The 26,850-nt window shown below is 42.6% G+C and overlaps 1 protein-coding gene and 1 non-coding gene across 4 annotated transcripts in view; one reads left to right on the top strand and one right to left on the bottom strand.

Moving 5' to 3' along the window:
- The window catches only part of RASSF3 (Ras association domain family member 3), a 218,750-nt gene that overhangs the window by 67,616 nt on the left and 124,284 nt on the right, over window positions 1-26,850 (top strand). Inside the window, exon 1 of one of the 3 annotated variants that reach the window (XM_068276746.1) lies at window positions 17,945-18,026. The exons of the other annotated variants lie outside the window; for them this stretch is intronic. Coding sequence (XP_068132847.1) covers window positions 17,960-18,026 — 67 coding nt within the window. The 5' untranslated portion in view covers window positions 17,945-17,959. Of the gene's footprint in view, window positions 1-17,944; window positions 18,027-26,850 lie in introns of those variants that run through there. 3 annotated transcript variants of the gene reach the window in all.
- Window positions 5,322-5,428, bottom strand: LOC137564845 (U6 spliceosomal RNA). The gene has a single exon (XR_011030909.1). It is a non-coding gene; the product is annotated as a U6 spliceosomal RNA (small nuclear RNA).

Below are 26,850 nucleotides of genomic sequence, written 5' to 3' on the forward strand. Positions count from 1 at the left end.
CTACAGCTGCGAGTGCAACTGCTGGCCTAGCCGCTTCTCCAGATGATAAATATACTTTTTTAAGATCTAAGTCTATCTGCCTATCTAATACATCTCTAAAGAGTATTGAATCCTCAATTGGAAGAGTTACATTTCTAACCACTTTCATAAGAGAAGCATCTACGACTGGATAGGAAGTCAGTAATTTTTCATCTATTTCATCAAACGGATATAGTTTACGTAACCTATTTCTGGAGGATGGTTTTTTGACTGCTTTTGACCATTCAAGCTGGATTAACTCTTTAATTTCTTCTAAAAAAGGAAAGGAAAGCTGCTTTTTGTCCAATCTTTTATAGAAGCGTTTTCTTTTTGGTTTTGCTGAGTCTTGCTCATCTTCCCACCCCAATGTGTCTCTGACTTGGGCTACGAAAGGAGGAACTTTCGCAAATTCAAATTCTGTGTCTAAGTCTTCAGAAGCGTCTGATTCCTCTGAAATCTCTTGTTCTAGAGGAGAACTTTCAGCAGATACTGCTGTAGGTTTATTTAATTCTGACATAGCATCCTTAACAACTTGTTTGATAATAGCTGATAAGTCCTGATTTTCGTTTGTTACATCACTGAGACAAGCTTCACAGACCATTTTGCCAGGAATCTTGGGTTTGCCACAAACCCAACACTGGTTCTCTTTAGGTCTCTTAGAATGGGATCTCTGTGGAGAGTGATGCTTGTAAGAGCGACTAGGTGACTCTGCCCTCTTCTTGTCACTATGCGATTTTGATTTGTCATGTGTGGAGGATGATCTTGCAACCTCTTGCATAGAAGTTCCTTCTCCAGCTGACTCTTGCCTTGCTGAAGGGGAAAGTCTTCCTGCCTCTTCTACCCTTTTATGGGTGCTATAACAGATAAAACAAAGCCTAATTAGAATGGACCCTCCGGCTAGGATCCTGCCTCTTTAAATTATCACTTACCCTCTCCTTACCTTGATTTAGACTGATGATCTTTATTAGAAGAGCGCCCCATTATTTAAATGGTAGCTGCAAAAAAGTAAATTGCGTACCATGAGTGCTAAGATCCTGACTACAGCACTAATATCCATTAAAACATCTGTCATGGTGCACACAAGAAAGTAACCTGCTTTACAGTACCTTAATCCTGTGTGAATATCGCAGACCTCAGATGCAGCCGCCGGACCACGCCACTCCACGCTGGATCACTTGTCCCAGCCTCACTGTAGTGTTGGAGAGAAGGAAGGACGCTTAAATCCTGTTCCGGTGTGCTACTTCCTGTCTGACGTCATCGGAGACCAAGACGCAGACAGGAATCACCGGCAAGATGGCCGCCGTCACTCTCCGTTCCCGGAAGTCGGAATAGACCTGCCGGAGACTACCCGGGACGGACCCCAGCCACCGCTTGACCAGAGGAGTGAGGTGAGAGTATGGCATAGCTTAAGAAGCTATATCGCCGCCCCTGTACAATGCGACAAGGGGCTCCCCCGCAATCTGTCAGTTTAGACAGGACAGCCAGGGACTCCATACAGGGGAGGCACAGACCCTGTACGGTAACCTACCCCATTTAGAGGAGGTGGTAAGGAGGAAACAGGAAAAAAAGGAATCCTATCGTAGCGAGGACAAAAAAAGGAATAGGGAGGAGGGGGAATGGCTGCCTTATATCTCCTCCTCTCTGGCAGTTAACTCTTTGAGTACTGTTAGTTAGGAGTCCTATCAGGGCAAAAAACACAAATGTTGCCCACTAGTGCTGCCATGGAGGCACCAGGGGAAGACTGTGGTCATCTTAGGGCTTGAACCACCAAACTGGACTTTGGTCCCTTTTTATAATGTACTGTATTTAATATTCCATTTATACTTGGACTTATTTGTATGCCGAATCTCAGCTGACTTTTCATAATAATAATAATAGAACTTGTACTGTGTGGCAGTTTTTATTTGTGTAGCTTTATCTTATCACAGAGGGGCTGAGCCTGGTCTCCACCCATTGGAAATTGAATAAAACGGTTTGCAGCCAGCCGCCAAGCACAAATGAGTGAATACGGATACAGTTATATTGGCTTGAATTGAACTTTGCTTTAAAGGACCACTATAGCAGAAAAAAATAAGCAGTTAAACTCTGACAGGTTTTGGACAAGTCCATTCCTCATACTGGGGGTTCTCAGTATTTATTTTATCCTTTTCAAACGTGAACTGAACTGCCAAAATAGCGTGCGAGTAGGGAGGCTGACTAGTATCTTACATTTTGGATGTTAGACTGAGCAAATGCTGTTCAGAAAATGATTTTAAAAATAAAGAAAACCCTGAGAATCCCCTATGAGGAGAAGGACTAGTCCAAAACCTGTTAAATCTGTCTGCTTTTAACAGCTTACTTTTTTTCACTATAAGTGGTCATTTTAGTTGTGGTCATTTGGCGGACGAAACATGAAGAAGCGGTGCAGTCCCAGCCACTTATGTGGAGATGCCGTTACTAAATTGCCCTCTGAAACTTACCAGCCTAGTTTAGGTGCAGTGTTAAAGAGACACTGAAGCGGAAAAAAATATATGATATAGTGAATTGGTTGTGTACTATGAATAATTACTAGAAGATTAGCAGCAAAGAAAATATTCTCATTTTTATTTTCAGGTATATAGTGTTTTTTCTAACATTGCATCATTCTATAATATAAGCAGATTACACAACATTCAGCATTCAAAATGAGTCTTTCAGAGCAGTCTGTGCACTAATGACATCTCCTCTAGCAGAGAAAAAGAAAACAGTTGAGATAAAAAAAATCAGATAACAGCCCTCTCCAAGACTAAACTTAGTCGGAGAGTTAATGGCTTGTTTGCATAGAGATAACAACTGGAGTTTCTTAACTCTTTCTGTACTGGAAACAATTAGACTGATGTATCTGATCTTAATGTTTTGTTTCTTAACCACTTAACATCTCAGTCGTTTTCAGCTTATGCATCCGAGCAATGTTCACCTCCCATTCATTAGCCTATAACTTTATCACTACTAATCACAATGAACTGATCTATATCTTGTTTTTTCCGCCACCAATTAGGCTTTCTTTGGGGGGTACATTTTGCTAAGAGCCACTTTACTGTAAATGCATTTTAACAGGAAGAATAAGAAAAAAAATGAAAAAATTCATTATTTGTCAGTTTTCGGCCATTATAGTTTTAAAATAATACATGCCTCCATAATTAAAACCCACGTATTGTTATTGCCCATTTGTCACGGTTATTTCACCATTTAAATTATGTCCCTATCACAATGTATCGCGACAATATTTTATTTGGAAATAAAAGAGCATTTTTTCCGTTTTGCATACATCACTATTTACAAGCTTATAAAAAAAAAATAGAGAGAAATATTTCATCTTTACATAGATATTTAAAAAGTTTAGACCCTTAGGTAAATATTTATGTTTTTTTTTTTTTTATAGTAATGTTTTTTTTTGTTTTTTTTTATTAAACATTTTATGTGGGCATTTTTGGGAGGGTGGGATATAAAAGTGTTTTATTTGGGGAAATATTGGTGTTGTGTAATGTTTTTGGGTATTTGCTTGTAGTTTTACTTTTTGGCCACAAGATGGCAATCTCGATTTTTTTTACATGACGTCACTCTAAGCGTACAATGTACGCTTAGAGGGACACAGCTTCAGAAAGAGCGAAGCTTCCGAGAGAAGATGTCGCTTATTCAGCGGGGGAGAAGAATCAGTGATCGGGCTCCCTAGCCCGATACATTGATTCCGTGGCTACCGACTCCGCGGCCGGGAGTGCGCGTGCACGCGCGCGATCGGCCGCGGGAGCGCGCGGGAGCGCGCCTGTCCTCCTTGACGTTTTTATACGTCAAGGAGGACAAAGTGGTTAAGGTCCGTACACACGCCGGACTTTAGGCAACGACGGGTCCGTCGTTGCCTCCCGCTGGGTGGGCGTGCCAGCGACAGTCCGGCGTGTGTACGCTCTGTCGTCAGACTGATACGGCTGTTTCTGAGCGATCCGCCGGGCGTGTGTACGGACCTTTAGCTGTACTACACATACAAATCATAATATCATAATTTTTTTTTCGCTTCAGTGTCTCTTTAAGCAGAGCATATGTAATAAACACTGTCTTTAATACAGCCTGGAAAGGTTTTCTTCAATTCTGCATAATAAACTGGGGCGTGGGGACTTTGCATTCTGTTTAATCACAGAAAGAGATGAAAGGGCTGCATTAGGATTGTTAGAACACAAACTACAAAGAGGCAGAAATGACATTAGGTTATTTTGAATTTACACTGTAGAAAAGCTAAGGCCTTTCCTGGAAAAGGGAATGGAAAGAAGCTCATTTTCTCCTAGATTAATAGCGTGCACAATAAAGAGTTGTGATGTGTGCAGAGGGCACTCCGTGCCAGGAAATGAAAACAGCAGAATAGAAAATAAACAGCAGAAGTTTAAAACTGCTTCTGCTTATACTAATGTAAAAGGCTCATCACAGGGAAATAACACAAGTGTTCTTCTCTTAGGTTATATTGTCTTGGCTCCTTGTGTGCATTCACTAGAGCGGAGGTGGCCTCTTTTATGTGGCCGTTGATCTGTCTCCATTACTTTTCTTTCAGCGTTGGAAACATTTTTATGTTTTTATGGTCTATATCATGCAGGACTTTGGAGTTGGTACAAAATAATCTGACTCCAACTCCTCAGTTAAGTTTATTAATCCACCAACCCCAGGTACCCAAAATTGCTCTGATTCCTTAGTCTAATTTTTACAAAGGCTATGGATTTAGTTCAAAAATCATCTGACTCCTCAGTTTATTGAAACCACTCACTCCTCGACTCCGACTCCAAAGCCCTGGTATCATGGATATATCTTGCTTATACTGAATACACTGGGCAATTCATTTAATCTACTGCATACCGTATATGTCAAACTCTGGCCTATGGGCCAAGTCTGGCCCACAGAGCCATCAAATGTGGCCTGCAAGTGGTTTCCCCGCTTTGCATTTTGTTTGGCCAACTCTAGATCACCAGGAAAGTCGTACGTAGGAGGGAAGGGAAAACACTAGACAACATAGAACTGTATAGGATGGGGTGGAAGGGGGGGGGGGGAATACAGAAGGGAACTGTATTGGGGAGGGAGGGGACCACTAGACACCAGGAACTCTATAGGGGATGAAGGGGGCCACTAGACACCAGGTTATGCAGGAGAACAGAGGCGGCAAAAGGATAAAAGGAAGCTAAATGAGCTTAAAAACCAAATTCTTGGTAAATAGAGGAGGTAGTGGTGGACTTACCTCCTCCAAGTAGACACACAACGATTGTAGTAAAGACAGTCAATATATTTTATTTATGAACTCCAAATATGCAAAAAATATGGAACGCTTCACGAATTTGCGTGTCATCCTTACGCAGGGGCCATGCTAATCTTCTCTGTATCATTCCAATTTTAGTATATGTGCTGCCGAAGCGAGCACTAGACACCAGGTAAATGTATAGGGGAGTGAGGGAGGTTCACTAAACACCAGGGAAATGTATAGGGGAGGGAGGAGCCATTAGACACAAGTGAACTGTATAGGGGAGGGAGGAGCCATTAGACACCAGGGAAATGTATAAGGGAAAGAGGATGACCACTACAGTAGACACCATGGAACTGTTTGGGCCGGCATTAGCCACTAGACATTGAGGTTGGCATGGGACTGTATACATTTTGACCAACTTTGTACGTGTGTACAAATCTTTAGTAATGCTGCTCATTTGAATATAAGATATTTTTTTTTAATTTGCTCACTCGTAGGCTAATCAGAAAATGTGAGATTCCTCCAACACTCCTAATCTGCATACTTGTTCCATATTGGTGATTTAGGAGGCATTATAGTGAGGACCGGTATTACACCAGCTTTTGTTGTCTGGGCCAATGATCCTTACCTCTTATCCTTAAAGGTTCTTCATGTTACAAACCTGTATGATGTATACCATATTTACAGTGTATGTTAGATATTATGTGCAACATGCCCTACAGCATGTTAGATAAGAGGTTGAATATATATATGTGGAGTATGAAATATTTTCCCTGGTTCAGACTTGCTGAGCTTATAACATGCATAGGAGGAGTGACTATACTTATGGCATACTTTGTAATGCTTCTGCCTGTGTGAAACTGCTAGAGGCATGGGGTCTCATGTATAATTATCACACATGACTACAGCAGTCCAAACCGAATCCCAAGTAAACTAGAAAATGTGAGATATAAGGTGTAATCAAGGACTGACAAATGAAGTTGTATTTAGTTTAGTCAGTAAATCTACCGTACTCTAGTGTTCCTGTCTAACTGCTTGGGGTACAATGAGCATGCGCCATTAGGACCTGGTGCCAATTACACAGGAATGTGAAAACATTAACGCCATGCAAGAGCCTGTTCTCACTATGGCCTCAATTCACTAAGCATTGCCGAATTCTGTAATGCAGAAAACAGCTGACTTTACTGATCATCTTATCAAATGCCAATTCACGAAACCTATTACCGCACTGAAAAGTAAAATTGCCAACTAGTGAGGTAAATTACCGACTTGTGTGGTAAATAACTCAAGAAATTGCAATTCATAAAGATTAAACCATTTGGTAAATTAAGTAAATGTTTAGTATTTATCTCCAGCTCTGACCAGCCAGTAACTCACAATCATCATACGGTAAACGTTGACAGATGTAGCAGACAGCCAATAGGGAGAGCCCCACAACCAATAGAGAGAGGCACACAGCCCTGCTTCTCACCCCATTTGATCTCATGTACTGGCGGGTGGGACCTCAGAGGGACAGAGCAGGAAAATTAAACTTTTAAAAAAGCTTTTTTGTATCCCTTTACATGGGCATATCTATAATCAGAGTCTATATAGGTATGAACAGCACTGAGAGTAGTAGTTGGATAATATAAGCTTTAATTGATTGTTATGGCCTGTATATATTCAGGATATCTATAATCAGGTACACAGAAGAGTTCCCTCTAGTTAAAAATGTATGCACATCTAACGGCGTGCCAGGGATGCACTGGACAGGAAAAGCTCCAGTTTATGCAGACACTTGTGGGAAGACTCTCAGCGCTTCCTGTCTGACCTGCTTCACAGCTGGTGAGACTTACCGAGCAGGGCTTAGTGAATTTAATTTGGTATATTACTGAACTTGTGAAGAAATTTTAGTGAATTTGGAAATAGTGTAAAATACCAAATATGGTATTTTTTTACCGAACTAATTTTATTTACCAAACTGCCCTTAATGAATTGAGCCCTTAGTCTTGTGCAGTGCATACTTTTTAGCACGTGTTGTTGAATGCATTGCTGTATATTTGTATGGGCATTAATAGGAACAATGATACGTTATCTACTCTGCTGTACTTTGCATATAGATTAAAAAGGGAAGCCCTAAAATAAGTGTCTTTAGATCTAATCTGGACCAGCGAAAATCTTTCTGTGTAAATCCATCCTTCCATATTTCTTTCACTTCAGGTGTGCTTTAAGTAACAGGGTTTAATGAATAAACCATAGTGAGAATTCAGGGTTAAGTAGTTTGTGGATATATCTAATCCAAGAACTGTCAGTTTACTAGAACCTGGGTTCTATACATGTGGTGGTTTAGTCCTGGGGGTTCTTAGGTTGGTTTTATGGGGGTACTTGTAACAAACATGGAAGAGACAGCTGCGGTGAACAGCGATACCACCGCAGCTGCCTCCATCTCCCTGCCTAGCGATCTATCCGTGCCTCAGGTGTCTAGCACGCTGATGACGGGTTTGTCAGCAGCACATAGGGTCACATTGTCGCGTGCGCACAGACGGGACCTTTATGCGGGGAGGAGGCGCGTCAGCTGACCGGCCGGTCGGCTGACGTCAGAGGAGACGCTCGCCGCTCCTCATTTGTTGATGGGAGTGGGCGTGCCGAAGGGGTCTCCTCTGCTTCTTAAGCCTTGCCGAATCACTAGCAACTTGTCTGCTGTTGCGAATACTTCGTGTTAGCGCTCAGACCTTAGATAGATCCGGTGTGCTGTGATCCGGGAGGAAACCGGGGATTTCACACAGTGATAGGATTTGTTTTGATAGCTATAATTATATCGTAATACTGTATATTATCTGTGTATGACTCTGGCACGTTCTGACTACTCTTCCGCTCAGTGATTCTGTACCTCTGTTCATCTGATCTTTGTTGCCGACTCTGCCTTTTTTACTTTCTTGCCTTCTGATGTTGTACCGTATCTGCCTGTCTGTTGCCAACTCGATCAGTCCGACCTCTGTACTCTCACCAGAGGGCCCTTGTCTCTGGTGAGGGGCTTTGTACTGTTAGTACCCACCAGCTCCTCTGGTGAGGTATAGCTAAAACTATTACTACTACTGTTGCACAAAGCACTACACTTTGTTACTTGCTACCACGCTAGCTGTCTTGTATACTTGTATTATTGGTGATTCTGCAGATCACCATATAATCAGGTATATATCTGTAGTATAGGTGATACTGCAGATCACCTAATAATCAGAATTCTGTTTCTTGCTGACACAAATCGTTACAGTACTTAAACTTGTCATATTAAACATATTACAGTGAGTTCTAGGATTTAAAAACTAATCATGCATAAATGAACCCAAATAATCCTTTGAATTTATTAATTGGAGAGTAAATTATGGACAGTAGTATAAGAAGACTGATATATCTTGGCAAAAAAATTACCACCTATAATTTATTATAATGAAATACAGGGTTTCATTTGTAGTGCTGTAAACCAGCCAGGATAAGAGGTGGTGTTAGTTCATTCAGCCAGCAGAGGGCGTACATATACTACTGTACCAACAAGTGTGCTCTAGCGTTTGACACTGAAGAGTGTTTGTTGCATCAAAGTTCAACAGGTGATTAGTGAATATATATAATTAAAAAGGTATTTGAATTTAGTTTTAAAGGGCTAACGTATAAATCTTTACTAAGTGACTACGGTATAATGATAAACCAGTAAATAACAAAAAAAAACCTTGCTGTATGCAGCCCTCCTTGCCATTTATATGTGGCCCTTGAGTGCTTCAAATGTACATCATTCTAAGCAGCAAAATAACAAAATTGCATTGCTTCCCCTTCCAGAGGATGACAGCGTTTCTGATTGCTACATTGTCAGTTTGAGCCTGGGTGCAGCTAAAACCCATGGGGCACCCTTGTAAAATTAGCATGGGGCCCCCTCATTGGATCTAAATCCCACCATGTGGCTGGTAAGACACATACTGAGGCCTAGTGCACACCAAAAATCGCTAGCAGATCCGCAAAGCGCTAGCGGTTTTTGATGCGTTTTTTCTTATCATGAAGCGTTTTGCGGTTTTGTGTAGCGTTTTTTTGTGTAGCAGATTACAGATATTGTTACAGTAAAGCTGTTACTGAACAGCTACTGTAACAAAAACGCCTGGAAAACCGCTCTGATCTGGCGTTTTATCAAGCGTTTTGCGTTTTTCCTATACTTAACATTGGAGGCAGAAACGCCTCCGAAATCCAAAAAATGCTGCAGCTCGGGAGTATGCGTTTCTACAAAACGCCTACCGCTCTGGTGTGCACCAGCTCATTGAAATACATTACTCAAGCGAATTAACATGCGGATGCGGCCGGCGGATTGCATCCAATTCTGCTCGGTGTGCACTGGGCCATACACACACACACACACACACACACGCCTTCACTCCTGGGTCCTCTCCCCACATAGCGGAGCAGTGCAATATGTACCTGCTTCAGCGCTGCGTTGTCTCTTCTGTTCTCCCCAGCAGCTGCATGCTCGCTCTATACTTCCATACTTCCTTATCTCCTGCTGCTGATCAAGTGACATGTAGGATAGACCATGTGTCTTTCAGGAAGATTAGAGATCCAAAGCAGCACTGGAGAAGGTAAATATTAAACTGCTCTACTGTGGAGAAGGGGGAGGAGTGGGGATCCAGGCCCCTTAATGGTGACTATAGTTACGCCACTTAGTTTGAAACTGTTCAATACATGTTAAATCTTAATAAACAATTTGGTCAGCGGCTATGTTTTAGATTTTGGCCCCTTACATCCCTTACATGATTGAGTTAAAGCGGGAGTGTCACCGTAAAAATCAACTATCAACAGCAACTAGTCTGAGTGTATTAAGTGATAAAGATGCTAATCCTGCATTCAAAACTTGCAAAACTTTTTCTGCTATTATGGTTTGGAGTTATCACATACTTTAGGAGCACTGGCCCTAGTGCCAAACAGTTGAATGCTGGGAGTTCTTTTTATCTATAATATATTCCTCCTCTTCCATTTATTTCCCTGCCTAGCTGCTTATCAGAAAAACCCTCTGATCACTTGTGTTTACAAGCAAGGCTGAGGTGGCTCAGTGATTGGATATGTAAATTAAAAAAAGACAGTGCAGTTCCTAGTATACACCTCAGTGGGAGTGTCTGAAGACTCTGGGAAAAGGGCAGCTAATGAATACACAATGAGCAAGAGAAGGGAGGGGGGAAAACAAGAGTCAGGGAGGATATGTCAGCATTAGCTTGGCAAAATGTCCACTGCCTAGAATAGGATTTTCTGCTTTGCCTTTATAAAATTCACAGGAATCATTATGTGGATAGCACAATGCATCTGTTATGTAAGTAGAAGTAGTATTTATCTACTTATAGATGTTTTTTTTATTTCTAGGTTAGCATGGGTGTCGCTTGTTCTTTAAGGAGCACTGGCCCTTTAGTAGTCAGTACCAAACAGTTGCATGCTGGGGGTTCTTTTTATCTATAATATATTCCTCCTCTACCCTTTTTTCCCCTGCCTAGCTGCTTATCTGAAACACGATCCCCTGCTCACTTGTGTTTACAAGCAAGGCTGAGGTGACTCAGTGATTTGGAGGAGAAAAGAAAAAAAGCCTAAACTTTGGGCAAAAGACATGGCGCCCACCAGGAACAGAATTCTCTTCATTTACTATATAACATTCACTGAAATCAAAACGTGGACAGTACAATACATGTGTTATGTAAGTAGATCACATATTTATCTACCTATATATGTGTTTTTTTTCCCTGGCATAGTATGGCTTATCCTACTGCTTTAAAGCGGAACTGAAGAATAAAAAAAAAATTAGTGTTTCACTTACCTGGGGCTTCTGGCAGCCGCTTGCAGCATTCCTGTCCTGCGCCAGTCTTCCACGATCCTCCATTCTCCTGCTGCCAGCTAGTTTCATTACCGCCGACTTGTAAGTTGACAGCAACTGCGCCTGCACGGCCTGGGCCACGCTTATCTATCTTCGTGTTCCCGCCCGCAATAGCGTCCTCCGCTGAATTTCAGCTTTTTTGGAATTAACCACTTGGCCACTGAGGGGTTTTACCCCTGTAGGACCAGAGCAATTTTCACCTGTCAGCGCTCCTCCTATTCTTTCGCCAATAACTTAATCACAACTAATCACAACATGATCTATACTTTGTTTTTTTCGCCGTCAATTAGCCTTTCTTTGGGAGGTACATTATGCTAAGAATTATTTTATTCTAAACACAATTTAATTGGAATAATAAGAAAAGAATGGAAATGAAACATTATTTCTCAGTTTTCGGCCATTATAGTGTTAAATGTTATATATATATATATATATATATATATATACATACATACATACATACATACACAGTGGGATATATATATATATATATATATATATATACACACACAGTGGGTTGCAAAAGTATTCAGCCCTCTTGAAGTTTTCCACATTTTGTCATATTAACGCCACAAACATGAATCAATCTTATTGGAATTCCACGTGATAGACCGATACAAAGTGGTGTACACATAAGAAGTGGAAACATTTTTTACAAATAAATAACTGCAAAGTGGTGTGTGCATAATTATTCGGCCCCCTTTGATCTGAGTGCAGTCAGTTGCCTATAGACATTGCCTGATGAGTTCTAATGACTAAATAGAGTGCACCTGTGTGTAATCTAATGTCAGTACAAATACAGCTGCTCTGTGAGGGCCTCAGAGGTTGTCTAAGAGAATATTGGGAGCAACAACACCATGAAGTCCAAAGAACACACAAGACAGGTCAGGGATCAAGTTATTGAGAGATTTAAAGCAGGCTTAGGCTACAAAAAGATTTCCAAAGCCTTGAACATCCCACGGAGCACTGTTCAAGCGATCATTCAGAAATGGAAGGAGTATGGCACAACTGTACACCTACCAAGACAAGGCCATCCACCTAAACTCACAGGCCGAACAAGGAGTGCGCTGATCAGAAATGCAGTCAAGAGGCCCATGGTGACTCTGGACGAGCTGCAGAGATCTACAGCTCAGGTGGGAGACTCTGTCCATAGGACAACTATTAGTCATGCACTGTACAAAGTTGGCCTTTATGGAAGAGTGGCAAGAAGAAAGGCATTGTTAACAGAAAGCATAAGAAGTCCCGTTTGCAGTTTGCCACAAGCCATGTGGGGGACACAGCAACCATGTGGAAGAAGGTGCTCTGGTCAGATGAGACCAAAATGGAACTTTTTGGCCAAAATGCAAAACGCTATGTGTGACAGAAAACTAACACTGCACGTCACTCTGAACACACCATCCCCACTGTCAAATATGGTGGTGGCAGCATCATGCTCGGGGGGTGCATCTCTTCAGCAAGGACAGGGAAGCTGGTCAGAGTTGATGGGAAGATGGATGGAGCCAAATACAGGGCAAACTTGGAAGAAAACCTCTTGGAGTCTGCAAAAGACTTGACTGGGGCAGAGGTTCACCTTCCAGCAGGACAATGACCCTAAACATAAAGCTAGGGCACCAATGGAATGGTTTAAAACAAAACATATCTATGTGTTAGAATGGCCCAGTCAAAGTCCAGATCTAAATCCAATCGAGAATCTGGGGCAAGATCTGAAAACTGCTGTTCACAAACGCTGTCCATCTAATCTGACTAAGCTGGAGCTGTTTTGCAAAGAAGAATTGGCAAGGATTTCAGTCTCTACATGTGCAAAGCTGGTAGAGACATACCCTAAAAGACTGGCAGCTGTAATTGCAGCAAAAGGTGGTTCTACAAAGTATTGACTCAGGGGTCCGAATAGTTACGCACACCCCACTTTGCAGTTATTTATTTGTAAAAAATGTTTGGAATGATATATGATTTTCGATCCACTTCTCACCTGTACACCACTTTGTATTGGTCTTTCACGTGGAATTCCAATAAAATTGATGCATGTTTGTGGCAGTAATGTGACAAAATGTGGAAAACTTCAAGGGTGCCCATACACTAACGTGATTTCCCGCCGATAGACCGCAGATTAGATCACTGTGATCAAATCTGCTGTAAAATGGATAACGCAAACGTGGACCGATCTACCGATTTCCATCCGAAATCCATTAATTCTGTCGTTCTGCCCAGACAGAAAATTTTGCTCAATCGCCAGCGGGTCGGGAGCGTGTCATTAGCGGCGTTCAATATAGCGATGACCGACGCAGCAATACATCACCTATCCGTCAGTGTGAATCCTCGAGACCCTGCAGTCTCTCTCACTTCTTCCGGTATCTTCTCTTCACTTCTTGTCCCGTCCTGTGAGAAAGCAAAGTTCAAACAGTAGTGAGCGCTCTACTGTTTGAACTTGTGACAGGGCGGCCCAGGAAGTGAAGTGAAGATGGAGTGTGCTGGAAGAAATAAGACTGCGTGGACTCGTGCTGGCGGACAGGTAATGTATTGCGGCTGGTTCAGTTTGTACAAAATAGAGCAATTGCTCAAGGAATTTCCCAATTAATTCAACCTTTATTCCTTAACCTTAAAAGGACTTAAAAACAATCTGTGGAGGGCTCCTCACACATGACCCAGCACACATCACCCATACCTCACCCACACTGGTACCGGTACCACATACTCTGGATTTTCTTCAGAGTAGGAGGGGAGGAGAGTAATGCAGAGTATCACTGGGGCATATACGATGGTAAGCTGATATTACAGTGGTGAGAGTCTCATCAAGGCACATATTCTGCTGATTATACCGGAGGTACACAATATCAGCGCTAGCGGTCCGGTAGTCTCACCAGTCAGATGACAGCGCGATGGTCTCCTCCGTTTTCAGTTTCCAGCTAAATGCCAATTGCTGCCTCCAATCGCAAGGCTCTACCACACTGATGGCAACATTGGGGAGCGGCGATTCAGCAGATTTCTGATCCTCCCAGCACAGATCAGCGTGGAATGAGACGCTCTGACACAGGATGAGACGTGACCCCGCCCATTGACGTGTTGCCCCCGCCCACCGCGAGCTTCGTCAGGATGAGTGACATTTATGCAGCTTTGGTTGGCCATTACTAGGCTTATTAAGTCCCTCCCAGGTTGCCATGTCAACACACGCCTCACAATGGGATTCAGACCTGTCTCCTTCCGGCATATGCAAACGTCGAAGACTCCGGCATAAGACTTTTCCAGTGAAGCACAAATTAAATGTATTGCGGATGGCCAGGGGAGCTGGGGCAGTGAGCAGGCGGCAACAGCAGTTCCAGAGATTGTGAATCAATTTCATGCTGAAATCCATTCAAAATCTGTTTATAGTGTATGGGCAGCCTTACTGCACACCTGGATTTATTTGCTAATTAAAAGAGATATGGCACACCCACTCAGCTGTCTCAAATGGCTGTGTTTACATATGCACATAAAAACAAGCTAAGCAAGCATTCACAATATTTCTTTCAATCTATATTCTGTAGCTGAAATTCCTGTTTTTTTTTTTTTTTTTACCCTTCTCAACAAAAGCGGAGTTTAGATTTAATATTTGCTGTAGACTTTTTTTTTTTTTAGCATAAAAGTACATTGCATGTTTACAATTATGCTTTCCTATTCCCAGCTGTGGAACTAGCACTGTATATTTTTTCTCAACTCAGCACAGTAATTCCAAATGGAAAGACAAGAGAAACTTTAACCTTGCTAACAGAAAACTCGTGTGTTTATAATGAGCTGTTGGCTTCCTCTGCAGACATCACATCTACAAATATAGTGGCATCAACTAATTATTAATTTATGTGTTGCTGGGCTCTGGTCTTCCTGAAGATAATGACGTCAAGGAACAGACTGAGAAATCTAGTTACAGTCAATATTTTATGGAATGAGTTCCTTTCAACTGGACCAGCATCATCCCAGTCAGGAGCATCTCAGACATACACCATTTACCCTGCTCAGTGAGATATAAAAATGTAACTAGAATGGCCATCTCGCTGTAAAGAATGGGTGTTTAACAACCTTTGGATTTAGTCCGTGAGTCAAAGTAAGGCATAATAATTAATTGAAAGCACATTTCAGAGAAAGGACTCTTTTCCATTAGGGGCGATTTGCAGCGTTTTCCAGCATGCAAATTCAGACAGGGAAATATTGAAATCAATAGGCTGCCACGAATCCTCTTAGCCATGTATGGCACAGCTAGAGGGATTCGAATGTGTTCTTGCATCAACACAAATGCCAGCATGCGCCTTGGAGATGAACGCTGGCTACAGTAGAGGCGAGCCTTTAAATTTTACCCTTTAAAGTAGGTGTTTTTAAATTTTTTTTCTTTTTATGTCAAAAGCTAAGTACCCACAGCCAGATGGATCGGGGATCCCTGCAAACAACCAATCAGTGCCTGATCCCTCTGGCCTAATTTACAAGCATTGATCGTGTTGGCCAAAACGAACTATTGTTTACATGATCAAGGGAACTGCCACGGGAGTTTATGGAGAACTGAACGATCGCTCAGTAATCTGACATGACGATCATTCAATATGAACAATTGTCGCAAAATATTTCCCTTCTGCTCTAGTAAATTTTTCATAACGTTGTAACTGTGAACAGAATCCTGTTTACTAAAACAGAATCTGAAATGGCTAAAATGCTTACTTTCACTTTCTCCAGGAGCCATATCATGTCATTGTGCTGACAAGAATGGCACCACACTTGGTTATCCCCACAACCAGATTTCCTTTTGATGTACACAGAACAGAAAATATACTCCTATGGTTCTATGCACTACAACACGGGGGGCTTTCCTGTGGCAGAATTTTTGGAAAGCTGGGTACTAGTCCTGTGACCACTGTTTCAGAGTTAAGAAAGGTGCTTGGATTTAATGTTTTGCAAAAATACACTATTTGCATTGTTGGGGTGGAGGAAGCAGGGAATGGAACCAATGTGAAAATAATCAGAGAAACTATCCATACATACAGTATGTTTTGGTGAACGATGAAATGTATCTGTAATATCCAATTATAAATTGCTTTTATTCACAGAAACAAGTCTTTTTTGTTATCTGTAGATATCAGGCACTGCCTAATGCTAGGTACACACTATACAATTTTTCGAATAGATTTCCTGTCAGATTGACTATTTCCAACAGGTCCGATCTGATTTTTGAATGATTTTCCATAGAATTTTCAATAGAAATCAATGGAAAATCGACTGTAAATAGTTGATCTGATAGTAAATTGTGTGTACCTAGCATTATTTATTGTTTCTGTGGCAGTGGAGTGTGACATGTAATACGGAGCCGTCTTTGCTCTTAAAGCTGTAGGCCACTATTTTTTTCCATTGACTTCTATGGAAAATCGTTCAAAAATCAGATCGGACCTGTTGGAAATAGTCAATCTGACAGGAAATCTATTCGAAAATTGTATCGTGTGTACCTAGCATTAGGCAGTACCTGATATCTACCGATAACAAAAAAGGCTTGTTTCTGTCTCCTGTAAGTTAAAACAGGCCGTTTTAACTTACAGGAGATGATTTGGGATTGGGGTTCACTGATTTTATTCATATAGTTTTAGAAAGACGACTATTCGTTGTGACAACCCTTCAGAAGAATTAAGGGCCTAAATGTGACCTTTGTTAGACTCTGTGTTATGAACAGGACCAGTGGCCTGGAATAAAAGGTCCTGAAAGCCAAGTTATCCTTCCTAGACTGAGTCTTATTTTGGAAAGTGCCCTCAGATTACCCAGTCACTCTCCTTTTCTTACAACTGTACCAAATGACTGTACAGTATGGTTGGTTTGCTTTCCCATAAGCTCGGGCAAGGACCTCTAAGTGCATCTGTTCAGTCTGAAAGTGATCGGTTAGGCCTGGCATGATGGACACTTGCATTAAGCTACAGCTTTTAAATGAAGAAATACTGAAAGCTGCAGCCTGGGTGCCAGAAAGTAATACTAGTAATATTTTGAGAACACATCTGGGTTTTTCAGTAGCACTAGTGGTGCCCATGCTGATTGTCATTAATGTCACATGACTGGGAAACTGTTGTCCGTTATGATCATCCTTCTATGAGAGTAGTGACAGAACAAGTTGTGGGAACTGCTGGGGAGTCTGGCTGAAGTCATTGTATTTATACTCATTGTTTCCATGGTTTAATGCAGTAACTGGTGTAATAAGATGGCTCAGGAAGTATATTTCAGGCCTGTCAGAAATATGAGAATTATGTAGAATTGAGTAAAAAAGTAAGAGATTAAAGTCAAATGTGCATTAAAAGTGTACATTTGTGCTACCTGCTGTACCTAGAATCCCTTCTTCAGCATTGCTTTAATTACGCAGGCGACTTGGGAAGAATTTGCAGAGTCAATACCCAGGCTTCTGGGATCAGGTTTCCCTTGTCCCAGAACGTGAGCATTCAGAACATAAATGATAACGCTTATTTTAGTGCCCCTCTAGCAAGGACAGGTGATTATATCCGATTTTACAGGAAGCGTGGCTAGCCCTGAGCTAATTCTCATGTATAAGGTGTATACACCTAGGGACCTGCAGTGAACTATTTCTTCCACATATCAATAGTTGCTACTCTGTGCTTCACGATTTGAAAGGCAAATGCGCCATAGCTGAGCCCAGGGAAGCCGAGCTACTTCCTGCTCTATTGGGTCAGGCTGCTGTGTGTCAGACACAATGGTGGAGATCATTCAGCTCCAGCATCAGCAGCACTCGTTCTGATCTCCCTGAGTCTGTGCAGTGTAATTACCAAGGCTTGCCTGTTACATGAGCAGCACAGTTTCCCGTTACACAGCCGCACACACTGCCTGGGATGGGAACAGCAATTTATAAGCTCTCCAGCAAAATCAAAGTCCAGGTCAAGAAAACAAAAAGCCCAGGTAGGTGATCTCATTAAATAATGGCATGTTTCATTACTGTTACTATTATAGAGCCACTGCTGCTGCCAGGATGCTATTGACAGAAAGTACTACAAATGACATCATAGGAAATTCTTACAACCTCATTTATCCGAGGTGCTAAGATTTCCTATGTGGGTGTCCGTTCTCATGCATGATAACCTTTTAATAGATTGGCTGACAGGCTCATTGAACACCATACGCAGTTTGCAATGGAATGGAATGATTATATTTTATTATAATAGCTAATGAGTTGTCTTGTATGTATACTTGAAATAATGGCCAATGATATGTTAAAGTTAGTAAAGTTGTCAGAATACGGGTGTCTTTGGTGTAAAGATGAAAAAATGCATTATCATGATGACAGTCTCTGTACTGCCTGTAATCTCTTGTTTGTTGAATACAGTGATGTATAGATGAAGTAAATTATGCATGAGTAACCTAGCTATACTGTCTGGTAAATGCATCACCTGATTGTATTCAGAGTCCTTGTGCTGCATGCATGTGTTGTTACCGATATGCTGCTGATTGGAGAGAAATGTGCACAGTTCCAGCGTCCTTGTCAATACATCTGTGAGGTTCTAGTTTCTGAAAGTGATAAGATTCTTTGATAAGATTCACTGCAATGTACTGAAGATCCCGGGGGTGGATGGTATGCTTGAGGGTCTAGCTCAGGCATGGGCAAACTTGGCCCTCCAGCTGTTGAGGAACTACAAGTCCCACAATGCATTGCAGGAGTCTGACAGCCACAGTCATGACTCATAAAGGCAAATGCATTGTGGGATGTGTAGTTCCTTAACAGCTGGAGGGCCAAGTTTGCCCATGCCTGGTCTAGCTCTTTGAGGTGACTGATTGCCCAAGGTTCCAGTTCCCCAAGTAGATATGTATGCAAGGGCCCAGTTCCTAGAGATATGAGTTCTATACGAGGATACATGTGCAAGGGTCCTGTTCCGTGAGGTGGGTACAAGCACAGGGGCTTAGTTCCTGGAGATGGATGTGTGTACAAAGTTCTAGTTTCTATACAAGGATACATGTGCAAGGACCCTGTTCCTGGAGGTGGATACATGCTCAAGGGTTCAGTTCCTGGAGATGGATGCGTTTGAAAGGTTCTAGTTCCTATACATGGATACATGCACAAGGACTTAGTTCCTGAAGATGGATATGTGTACAAGGTTCCAGTTTCTATGTGAGGATACCTGTGCAAAGGTCCAGTTACTGGAGATAGATGCATGTGCAAGGGTTCATTTCCTGGAGATGGATCTGTGCACTCTCAGTTGAGGGTATAGAGTATTTTTCTTGGAGGTAAGACCAGGTATGTAAACCCTAGTTGTCTAGCATATGCTTAACTATATGATGTTCTTGTTATTTGTTCAACAAGCAAATTCAGCCAAGTTCTCATCAGCAGAGTAAAACAATGAGTATTGAGACTAGATATGAGGATCTCATACTGACAAATTAAGCTCAGGGTGGGTGGGTGTAGATTTTAGGGTAGCCAGAGCATGTCTTGGATAGTTGAGGGTGCTGCTAAGGGGATATCAAGATGAGTCTGGAGAAACATTTGTCAGCCCTTATATAAACATGAGATAAGATATTTGGGCATCCTGCCTGGTAATAACAATTACGTTGGAAACCACCAGTCCTACCTTCCTCCTGTGAAGGTGTAGTGCAATGCCTGGAGTATGACTTATCCCAAATAAAAGACATAACTTGGAATAAAAGACATAACTAAGTTGGCATCACCCAAAGGAAATGGAGGGCTACCCCACCCAAGAGGAGCCCGAACAAGTTGAGAATTTTTGACAGTGGGCTCCCTTTTTAAGCTTTTTAATTGCAGTGGTTAATAGACCAGCGCTTTATCTGTGTAGTTGGAGAAGTCAAAGCTGTTGTTGCAGCCCTCCTGACAAGTACTTAAAGGGAAGGTCCGAGCAGCTTAAAAAAAGGGGATTTACTTACCCGGGGCTTCCTCGGCCCCTAGCATCCGCTATGTCCCCCGCCGCAGCTCCGGACACAGCCGCTGGCTCCCGGCCCCCTCTGCTGCAGAGGACGACCTCACCAGGTCGTCCTCTACTGCGCCTGCGCGAGCACCACTGTCAATCACTCGCACGTGGTGTGGAGTGTACTGGTGAGGTCATCCTCTGCAGCAGAGGGGACCTTCCCTTTAAGGCCAAAACACTTGTATCTGGCCTTGCAAACACTCCTGATAACAGTATAGTAATAGAACATGCAAAAGGTCATTATTCTTCAGTGAGACCTGAATTAGGGCTAGTTCATACTGCAAGAGCTTTTCTAAGCGCTTGTAATTTTAAAAGCTCTTGCTAATGTAATGCTAGGAATTTGTTTTCACTTGAGCAATGCTCAAGTAGACCGTAAAGTTTCACAGGTTTTGGACTAGTCCATCTCCTCATGGAATTCTCAGGGTTTCCTTTATGTTCAAAAGTACTTACTAAAGGGAAGTTGCTCAGTCCAACTGGCAAAATAGTGTGCAAATGAGCATTAAGGCTGGATGACATTTTTGTATAGATCCTTTCCATTGTGTATTTTTGTAAAGAATAAAGGAGATACTGAGAATCCCCCATGAAGAGCTGGACCAGTACAAACCCTGTCTGATCGATCAGATTGTTACTGCCTACTATAAGTGACAGCAACATAGGAGAAACGTAATTTACAGTGCATTTTACTCTGGGAGAAATGTACATCGTATATGTATGTATTTTTGAATATAAAAATATTTTGCGATAGTAGTCCTTTAATGTAGGAAGTAATTATTTGGCATGGTGGTGATAATGATACAAATATCACAATAGGGGAGGTAGAGGTTGCAATTGCATCAGTGCCCCTGGACCTGAGGGCCCCCTCTGGCCACTAAATTAGTGCTTTATTGGTATGTAGCTGTACAATAACCCCTTCCTGATGTAGCTGTAGCTGCAAATATCACCCTATTAGTAATTTGAATAGTGGTATTATTTTAATGATTAAAATCCATTCCTTTACACCACACAAACATTAGTGGTCCTTGGAAAGACTGTTTTGCTGGTCTGTAACATGTCATTATTATATGTATAGTGTTGGGGGAGGGGCCCAATGTAAAATTTGCACTGGGGCCCATGGCTCTGTAGCTACAGTACACCACTGTCCGGGGAGTTAAATAACTGCTGCCAGGTTAACTTATTATGTAGTTTGTCGGTGTAATAAGTTTTGTAGTATTTATGGAAGCTTCAGTGACAAGCAAAGTGGTATTCTTGCAGAGATTATGGGATCTGTATGCTAACACCATAGAAACTATCATCCGGCATGCATAAAATGCAGAGGAGTTGCGTGAGAAAAGTCAGAGCTTTCCATGTGAGTTTCCCCGAACAAATATTTACAACCTGCTGCCTGTATGATAGAACAAATAGGATAGCTATGGAAACCCAGTGCAGCCATAGTGCTAAGAGATGAGGCCAGGCGCTGAGCTCTGCAGACTCATAGTCTTCAAATGGAGCTCACTTATGGAAGACGGCTCTTTGTTCTCTGCAGAATACATATACAGAATACAATACATTCTGGTTCACAATGGCAATTGTTCACAAAATAGGCTGAAAAAACTTCCTAAGCACATTGTTTATTTACCGTTGTCTCATTTACAGCTGTAGAATATATTCTACAATGTTCAGGTATATGATTGTTCACCAGATCAACACAGAATAAGGGAGTAACCCTCATAGGAATGTTTCCATTCAGTACTGGTGGTGGATTCAAAGTGAGCAGAGAATCTGTAATTATATTACAGATAGTGTTCTATTTTGATTTGCTATGTGGTTTGAACAGTGATTTCAGCGCATGCCTGTCTTCACATAATCCTGACCGCTTGTCTTACTGGTTAATATTTTTATTCTCACCTTCCCCCTTTACAATAACCCCTTCCTGATGCCTAACCCTTATCTCTCCCTACTTACTTCAACCTCTCCGCAATGTCCTCCCTCCCCAAACTGAAAACCTTTCTCTCGTCTAGCCCTGACCCTCTGCCTACCTGATGCCCCGTCATTAACTTTCTAATCCTAATAACTAACAGCAGCTTCCACTTACCCTTTCCCCAACTCCTTGCCAGTTATGCTAACCATTACTCCCATTGTGTTTTTCACTTTTTTGCTTCAACATCCTGCACCTAAAGGTGTCTATATATATATATATATATATATATATATATATATATATATATATAATATATATATATATATATATAATTTTTTTTTTTGTGTTTTGTTTTGTTTTGTTTGGGCAGATCAACCAAAAGACAGGTCTCTCTGTGATTCATTCTGATCGGAGAGCGATCTCTTGCCTGCCCATACACTGCAGGCTGATAACCGACAGATTTCAGCATGAAATCCGAGCGCCGCCTGCTTGGCCACCCTGAAATGTAAATGTGCAGTTACAGTGTAAAATCTCACCTGTCCTGCTGATGCAACTCCTGGCCTCCTCCGCTGACACCACATGGCTTGTGTACCATGTGGGGCATACACAGACGCACAGCTGTTGACTGTGGATGAGGCCGGGAATTGCAGCAGCAGGACAGGTGAGATTTTACACTGCATGGACATCGGGGGAACATTTACACTTGGCGGGCAGCCATAGGGGCCATCGCGTTCGGCTGTCATTGCGATATTGAACACCATTACCTTCGTCCATGCAATCGAACCCTTTCAAACAAGATCTTTCCAGCTTGTTGGATCAACACATTCAACTGATTTTGGCTTAATATCGGTCGAATCATCGATTGGGCTGCTTGTTGCAGCACTGGCTTTCATCAGATTCGAACAAATTATCAAATCGGATAGCCAATTGAGCTACTTCCTCCTGTAGTCTATCTCCTGTGTACCAGGTAAAATGTTTATGCATAACAATGATTACCTATCTGCAACAGACATCCACCAAAACCTTTTGTTAAAACCTTGCACCACATACTGATAAGATAGGGAACCAGGCATTTAATTTTACTGGTTATGTGCACCAAATCCACCTGCTTTCCCAATGGCAGGAAATTTCCAAAACGCATACAGGTTGGGAAGACATCAGGCCGGATCACTACAAAACAACTGTGGGAAGTATGTGTAGTGGCAATTACTACTACATTTGGTAAGTAGACAGTGGAAAGTTGGTTGCTATCACCTGATTACAAGGCCATGCATTGTGATATTGGCTTTTTGCAGTAGAACTATGGTTCCACTTACTGTATATATTGTTGCTGCTGTTTGTCTATTTTTAAAGAGGAACTCCACTGAAAATGTAATAAAAAAAGTGCTTCATTTTTACCATAATTATGTATAAATGATTTAGTCAGTGTTTGCTCATTGTAAAATCTTTCCTCTCCCAGATTCACATTCTGACATGTATTACATGGTGACATTGTTACTATGGGCATTTTATGTAGCTGTTTCTAGCTGTTCTGGCTGTTAGACAGCTCTAAACAGCCATTTCCTGTCTGTGAACATTGTTACATTGTGGCAGTTTGCCAGGAGTACCGCGGTATTCAGAGCCTCTAGTGGGAGTGGTTTCAGCACAAAATCAGTCACACAGCGCCCCCTGATGGTCTGTTTGTGAAAATCATTCTATTTCTCATGTAAAAGGGGGTATCAGCTACTGATTGGGATAAAGTTCAATTCTTGGTTGGAGTTTCTCTTTAACTACACAAGGGGACAGATGCTGCAGTTTAGCATTATTAAATATATCCGAGATCTTTCGATGAATAGCGTAACACACACATTGGTGTAGGTGTTAAGTGCATTACGCGAGTTATACAATTTGTGTTTCATATGCCACATAATTTGTGTAATGCATTGGCATTGCAAGTGAAAAATAACATAATAAAAAAAATATTTTTTACAATATTTATTTATAGATTAATCAGTGTTTGCCCATTGTAAAGTGTTTCCTCTCTATGATTTAAATTCTGAAATGAATCACAGATGGTTTAGTTCTGCCAAGTGATCTATACAGAATGTTTGTTACTGAGAGTTCAACGTAGAGGGAGATATTGATTGCTTGGGAGTTGGAAAAGACGTTATTTTCCACAATGCAATGAGGTTCAAAGACAGCAAACTGTCAGGACCGCGGAATCTGTAACGTTCGCGGAATCGTTTTTGTGGTCAGTGCACGAGATGCGCACTGACACAGCGAAAACCTTCCACAAGCGTATAATTGGGTGAACCCAGGCTAGGTGCAATGCACCAGCAGAGGGCAATTCCCACCGGCAGATGGCGCTGTGGAGTGCAGACGAGTACAATTGCTGCACGGCCACAGATGCCAGATGGGGATTGTACAGATTAAGACAATGCGGGGCTGAACAGCCCATAAAGAGAAAGGGCACAGGGACAGGACGAATGTGTGTTCACCAATCTAGTCGCAACCCTGCGACGGTGAACACACATCAGCAGAAACAAAAGTAGGAACGCGATCGTGAGAAAGGCGATCGCCAGAAATGACACAAGACAGACTAGAACAGAACACAAGAGGAGCAAAGGCACAGCAAATAATACAATGAGAATGATAAAGAAAATAACAAATGCTAACTAAACGCGAACACCGCACTCATTCGCAACAGCGAACGCGTTTATGCGCGGTCTCCGCTTGTTAAGCACAAGAGAGACAAGCACGCCTAACTAACCACCGACAGACAAACACGAAACAAAGAACGTGAACGCTTGCTTAACGGTTACCTCACCGAGCCTACAGCAAGCACCCGTATCAGACAAGACAGACGAACAAGAAACAAGAACTAGGCAGAAAGGATCCACCGCTCTTCCGCCAGAGCAAGTGTGATCCAAGCAGGAACACAGATCAGAAAGATCCACAGCCGCTAACGCTAGTGGCTAGTGCGATCTAAACTCAGGAACAAGAAAACACATCAGAAGGATCCACAGCGCTAGCGCTAGAGGCTAGTGCGATCCAGGAAGACAGAACAGAAGGATCCACAGCACTAGCGCAAGGCGATTGCGATCCAGGCAAGACAGATCAGAAGGATCCACAGCACTAGCGCAAGGCGAGTGCGATCCAGGCAAGACAGATCAGAAGGGGCTACCAGTAACAACCGCTGTTCCGGTTAGCACCCAGACACACAGAACGATTTCCTGTCGCCCACCGCTGGGACAGGACAATCGCAACAGACAAACAAACAGATATGCAATCCTAGCTGCACTAGGGAAACTACCTAGTGCAGTCCCATGAATTACTGTAAGCTAACTTTAACAAGAAGTAGCATGGCTGACACTCTAGGAGTGTTTACTGCAAACCCTGAAGGAATGACCAGCAAAGGACTCTGGGAAACATAGCTCTTTATACTGCCAGTCATCAAAGGAGGCAGGTAGGGCATTTGCATAACGAGTGTATGCAAATTCCTCAGCAGCAGAACAGACCAGAAACTTGTAATGGAAAGACAGGTCTCTCTTCCAGAGACCTGCAGCCCACAGACTAGAGGAATGGTCAAACAGCTGTCTGCCAGTGCAGCCAGCTGAGCGGATCATCACAGTACCCCCCTCTTTAGGGACGGATTTCAGACGTCCCTCAAAACTGGTATTTCCACGAAACTTTAACTGAAGACTCATGAAGGTCGGGACAGCCTGACAAGGCCCAATTCCAGAGTCAGTCCACCCGAAACCGACCTCATCGGAAGCAGAAGCCACCGAAACATGCCCATCAGTACTACAAGTCTCAGCGCAACACCCATCAGGACTGTGAATGCCAGAGAAGAAGCCATCGACACCCTCCAGACAATACCCACCACCTTCCAGGGAGCGTCCGAAAATACCAAATCTGCCACAATACCTGTTCGAAGTGTCCCTTTCAACACAAAAGCCACTATTGATCCTATCCAGGGTACCAAGCAAAATTTCTCCCGGAATCTCCCAGAACCCTTTGAAGCTCCGCAGAGATCCCAAGAGGCCAGAACGCTCACCAGGCCCACATGGAGAACTACCAAGAACCCCTATGGAGCCTATGATTACTCTGGACTCAAAATTACCAGGACACCCACCAAGATCAGGACTTTCAGGGACCACCTCTGGGCATGCAAGGAGGCAGGCAACATCAGAGCATGTCTCCACCAAGGAAGCATCGGAGTATGCTGGTAACCGAGGCACACTTGGGCTTTCTGGGTCACAGAGCACATTGGGGTACACCAGCACAGGAGAAACCTCAGGACATGTTGGGGAACTGCCAACCTCAGAGTCCGACAAGACCAAAACCAGGACCGGGCAGAGAATCATCACGAGTAGTGGTCACAAGTACTGGTCTTTCAAAAGAAGACTCAGACTCAGGCTTAGAAGTCTCAGTGACTGTAATGGCATCTGACAAAAACTCATCATTGACTACGCATAACTGAAGCTCCTCAAGAGCTGCAGAAGTAGTCAGCATGGCAGGAATGCCTACTGAAGTGGGCAATACTTCAGAAGGAGTTGGTGGGCCAGAGACATCTCCTATAAGTTCTGCACCCTTTGGGAGGAACTCGGAGACCTCCAGAACATCAAACCAAACCTCAGGAGCATTGACTACACACAGGGCCGGCCTTAGGTTTCACAGCGCCCTGAGCGTAACCAGATTTTGGTGCCCCCCCCCCCCCCACATTCATCCTCTTCGCGTGTGAGTGCACCACACACATACACTAATGGGGGGGGGGGGGATGGCGGGGGGATCTGCTGCCTAAATACACTAAAAGGGGATCTGCGACTGCAAGACTAGTAGCCTAAGCCTATATACACTAAAGGGGGGATCTGCCTACATATACAAGACCAGATCCCCCCCTTAGTGTATATGGGCTTAGGCTACTAGTCTTGCA

Source organism: Hyperolius riggenbachi, chromosome 3 (genome assembly GCF_040937935.1).
Source record: "Hyperolius riggenbachi isolate aHypRig1 chromosome 3, aHypRig1.pri, whole genome shotgun sequence".
Taxonomy (NCBI): Eukaryota; Metazoa; Chordata; class Amphibia; order Anura; family Hyperoliidae; genus Hyperolius; species Hyperolius riggenbachi.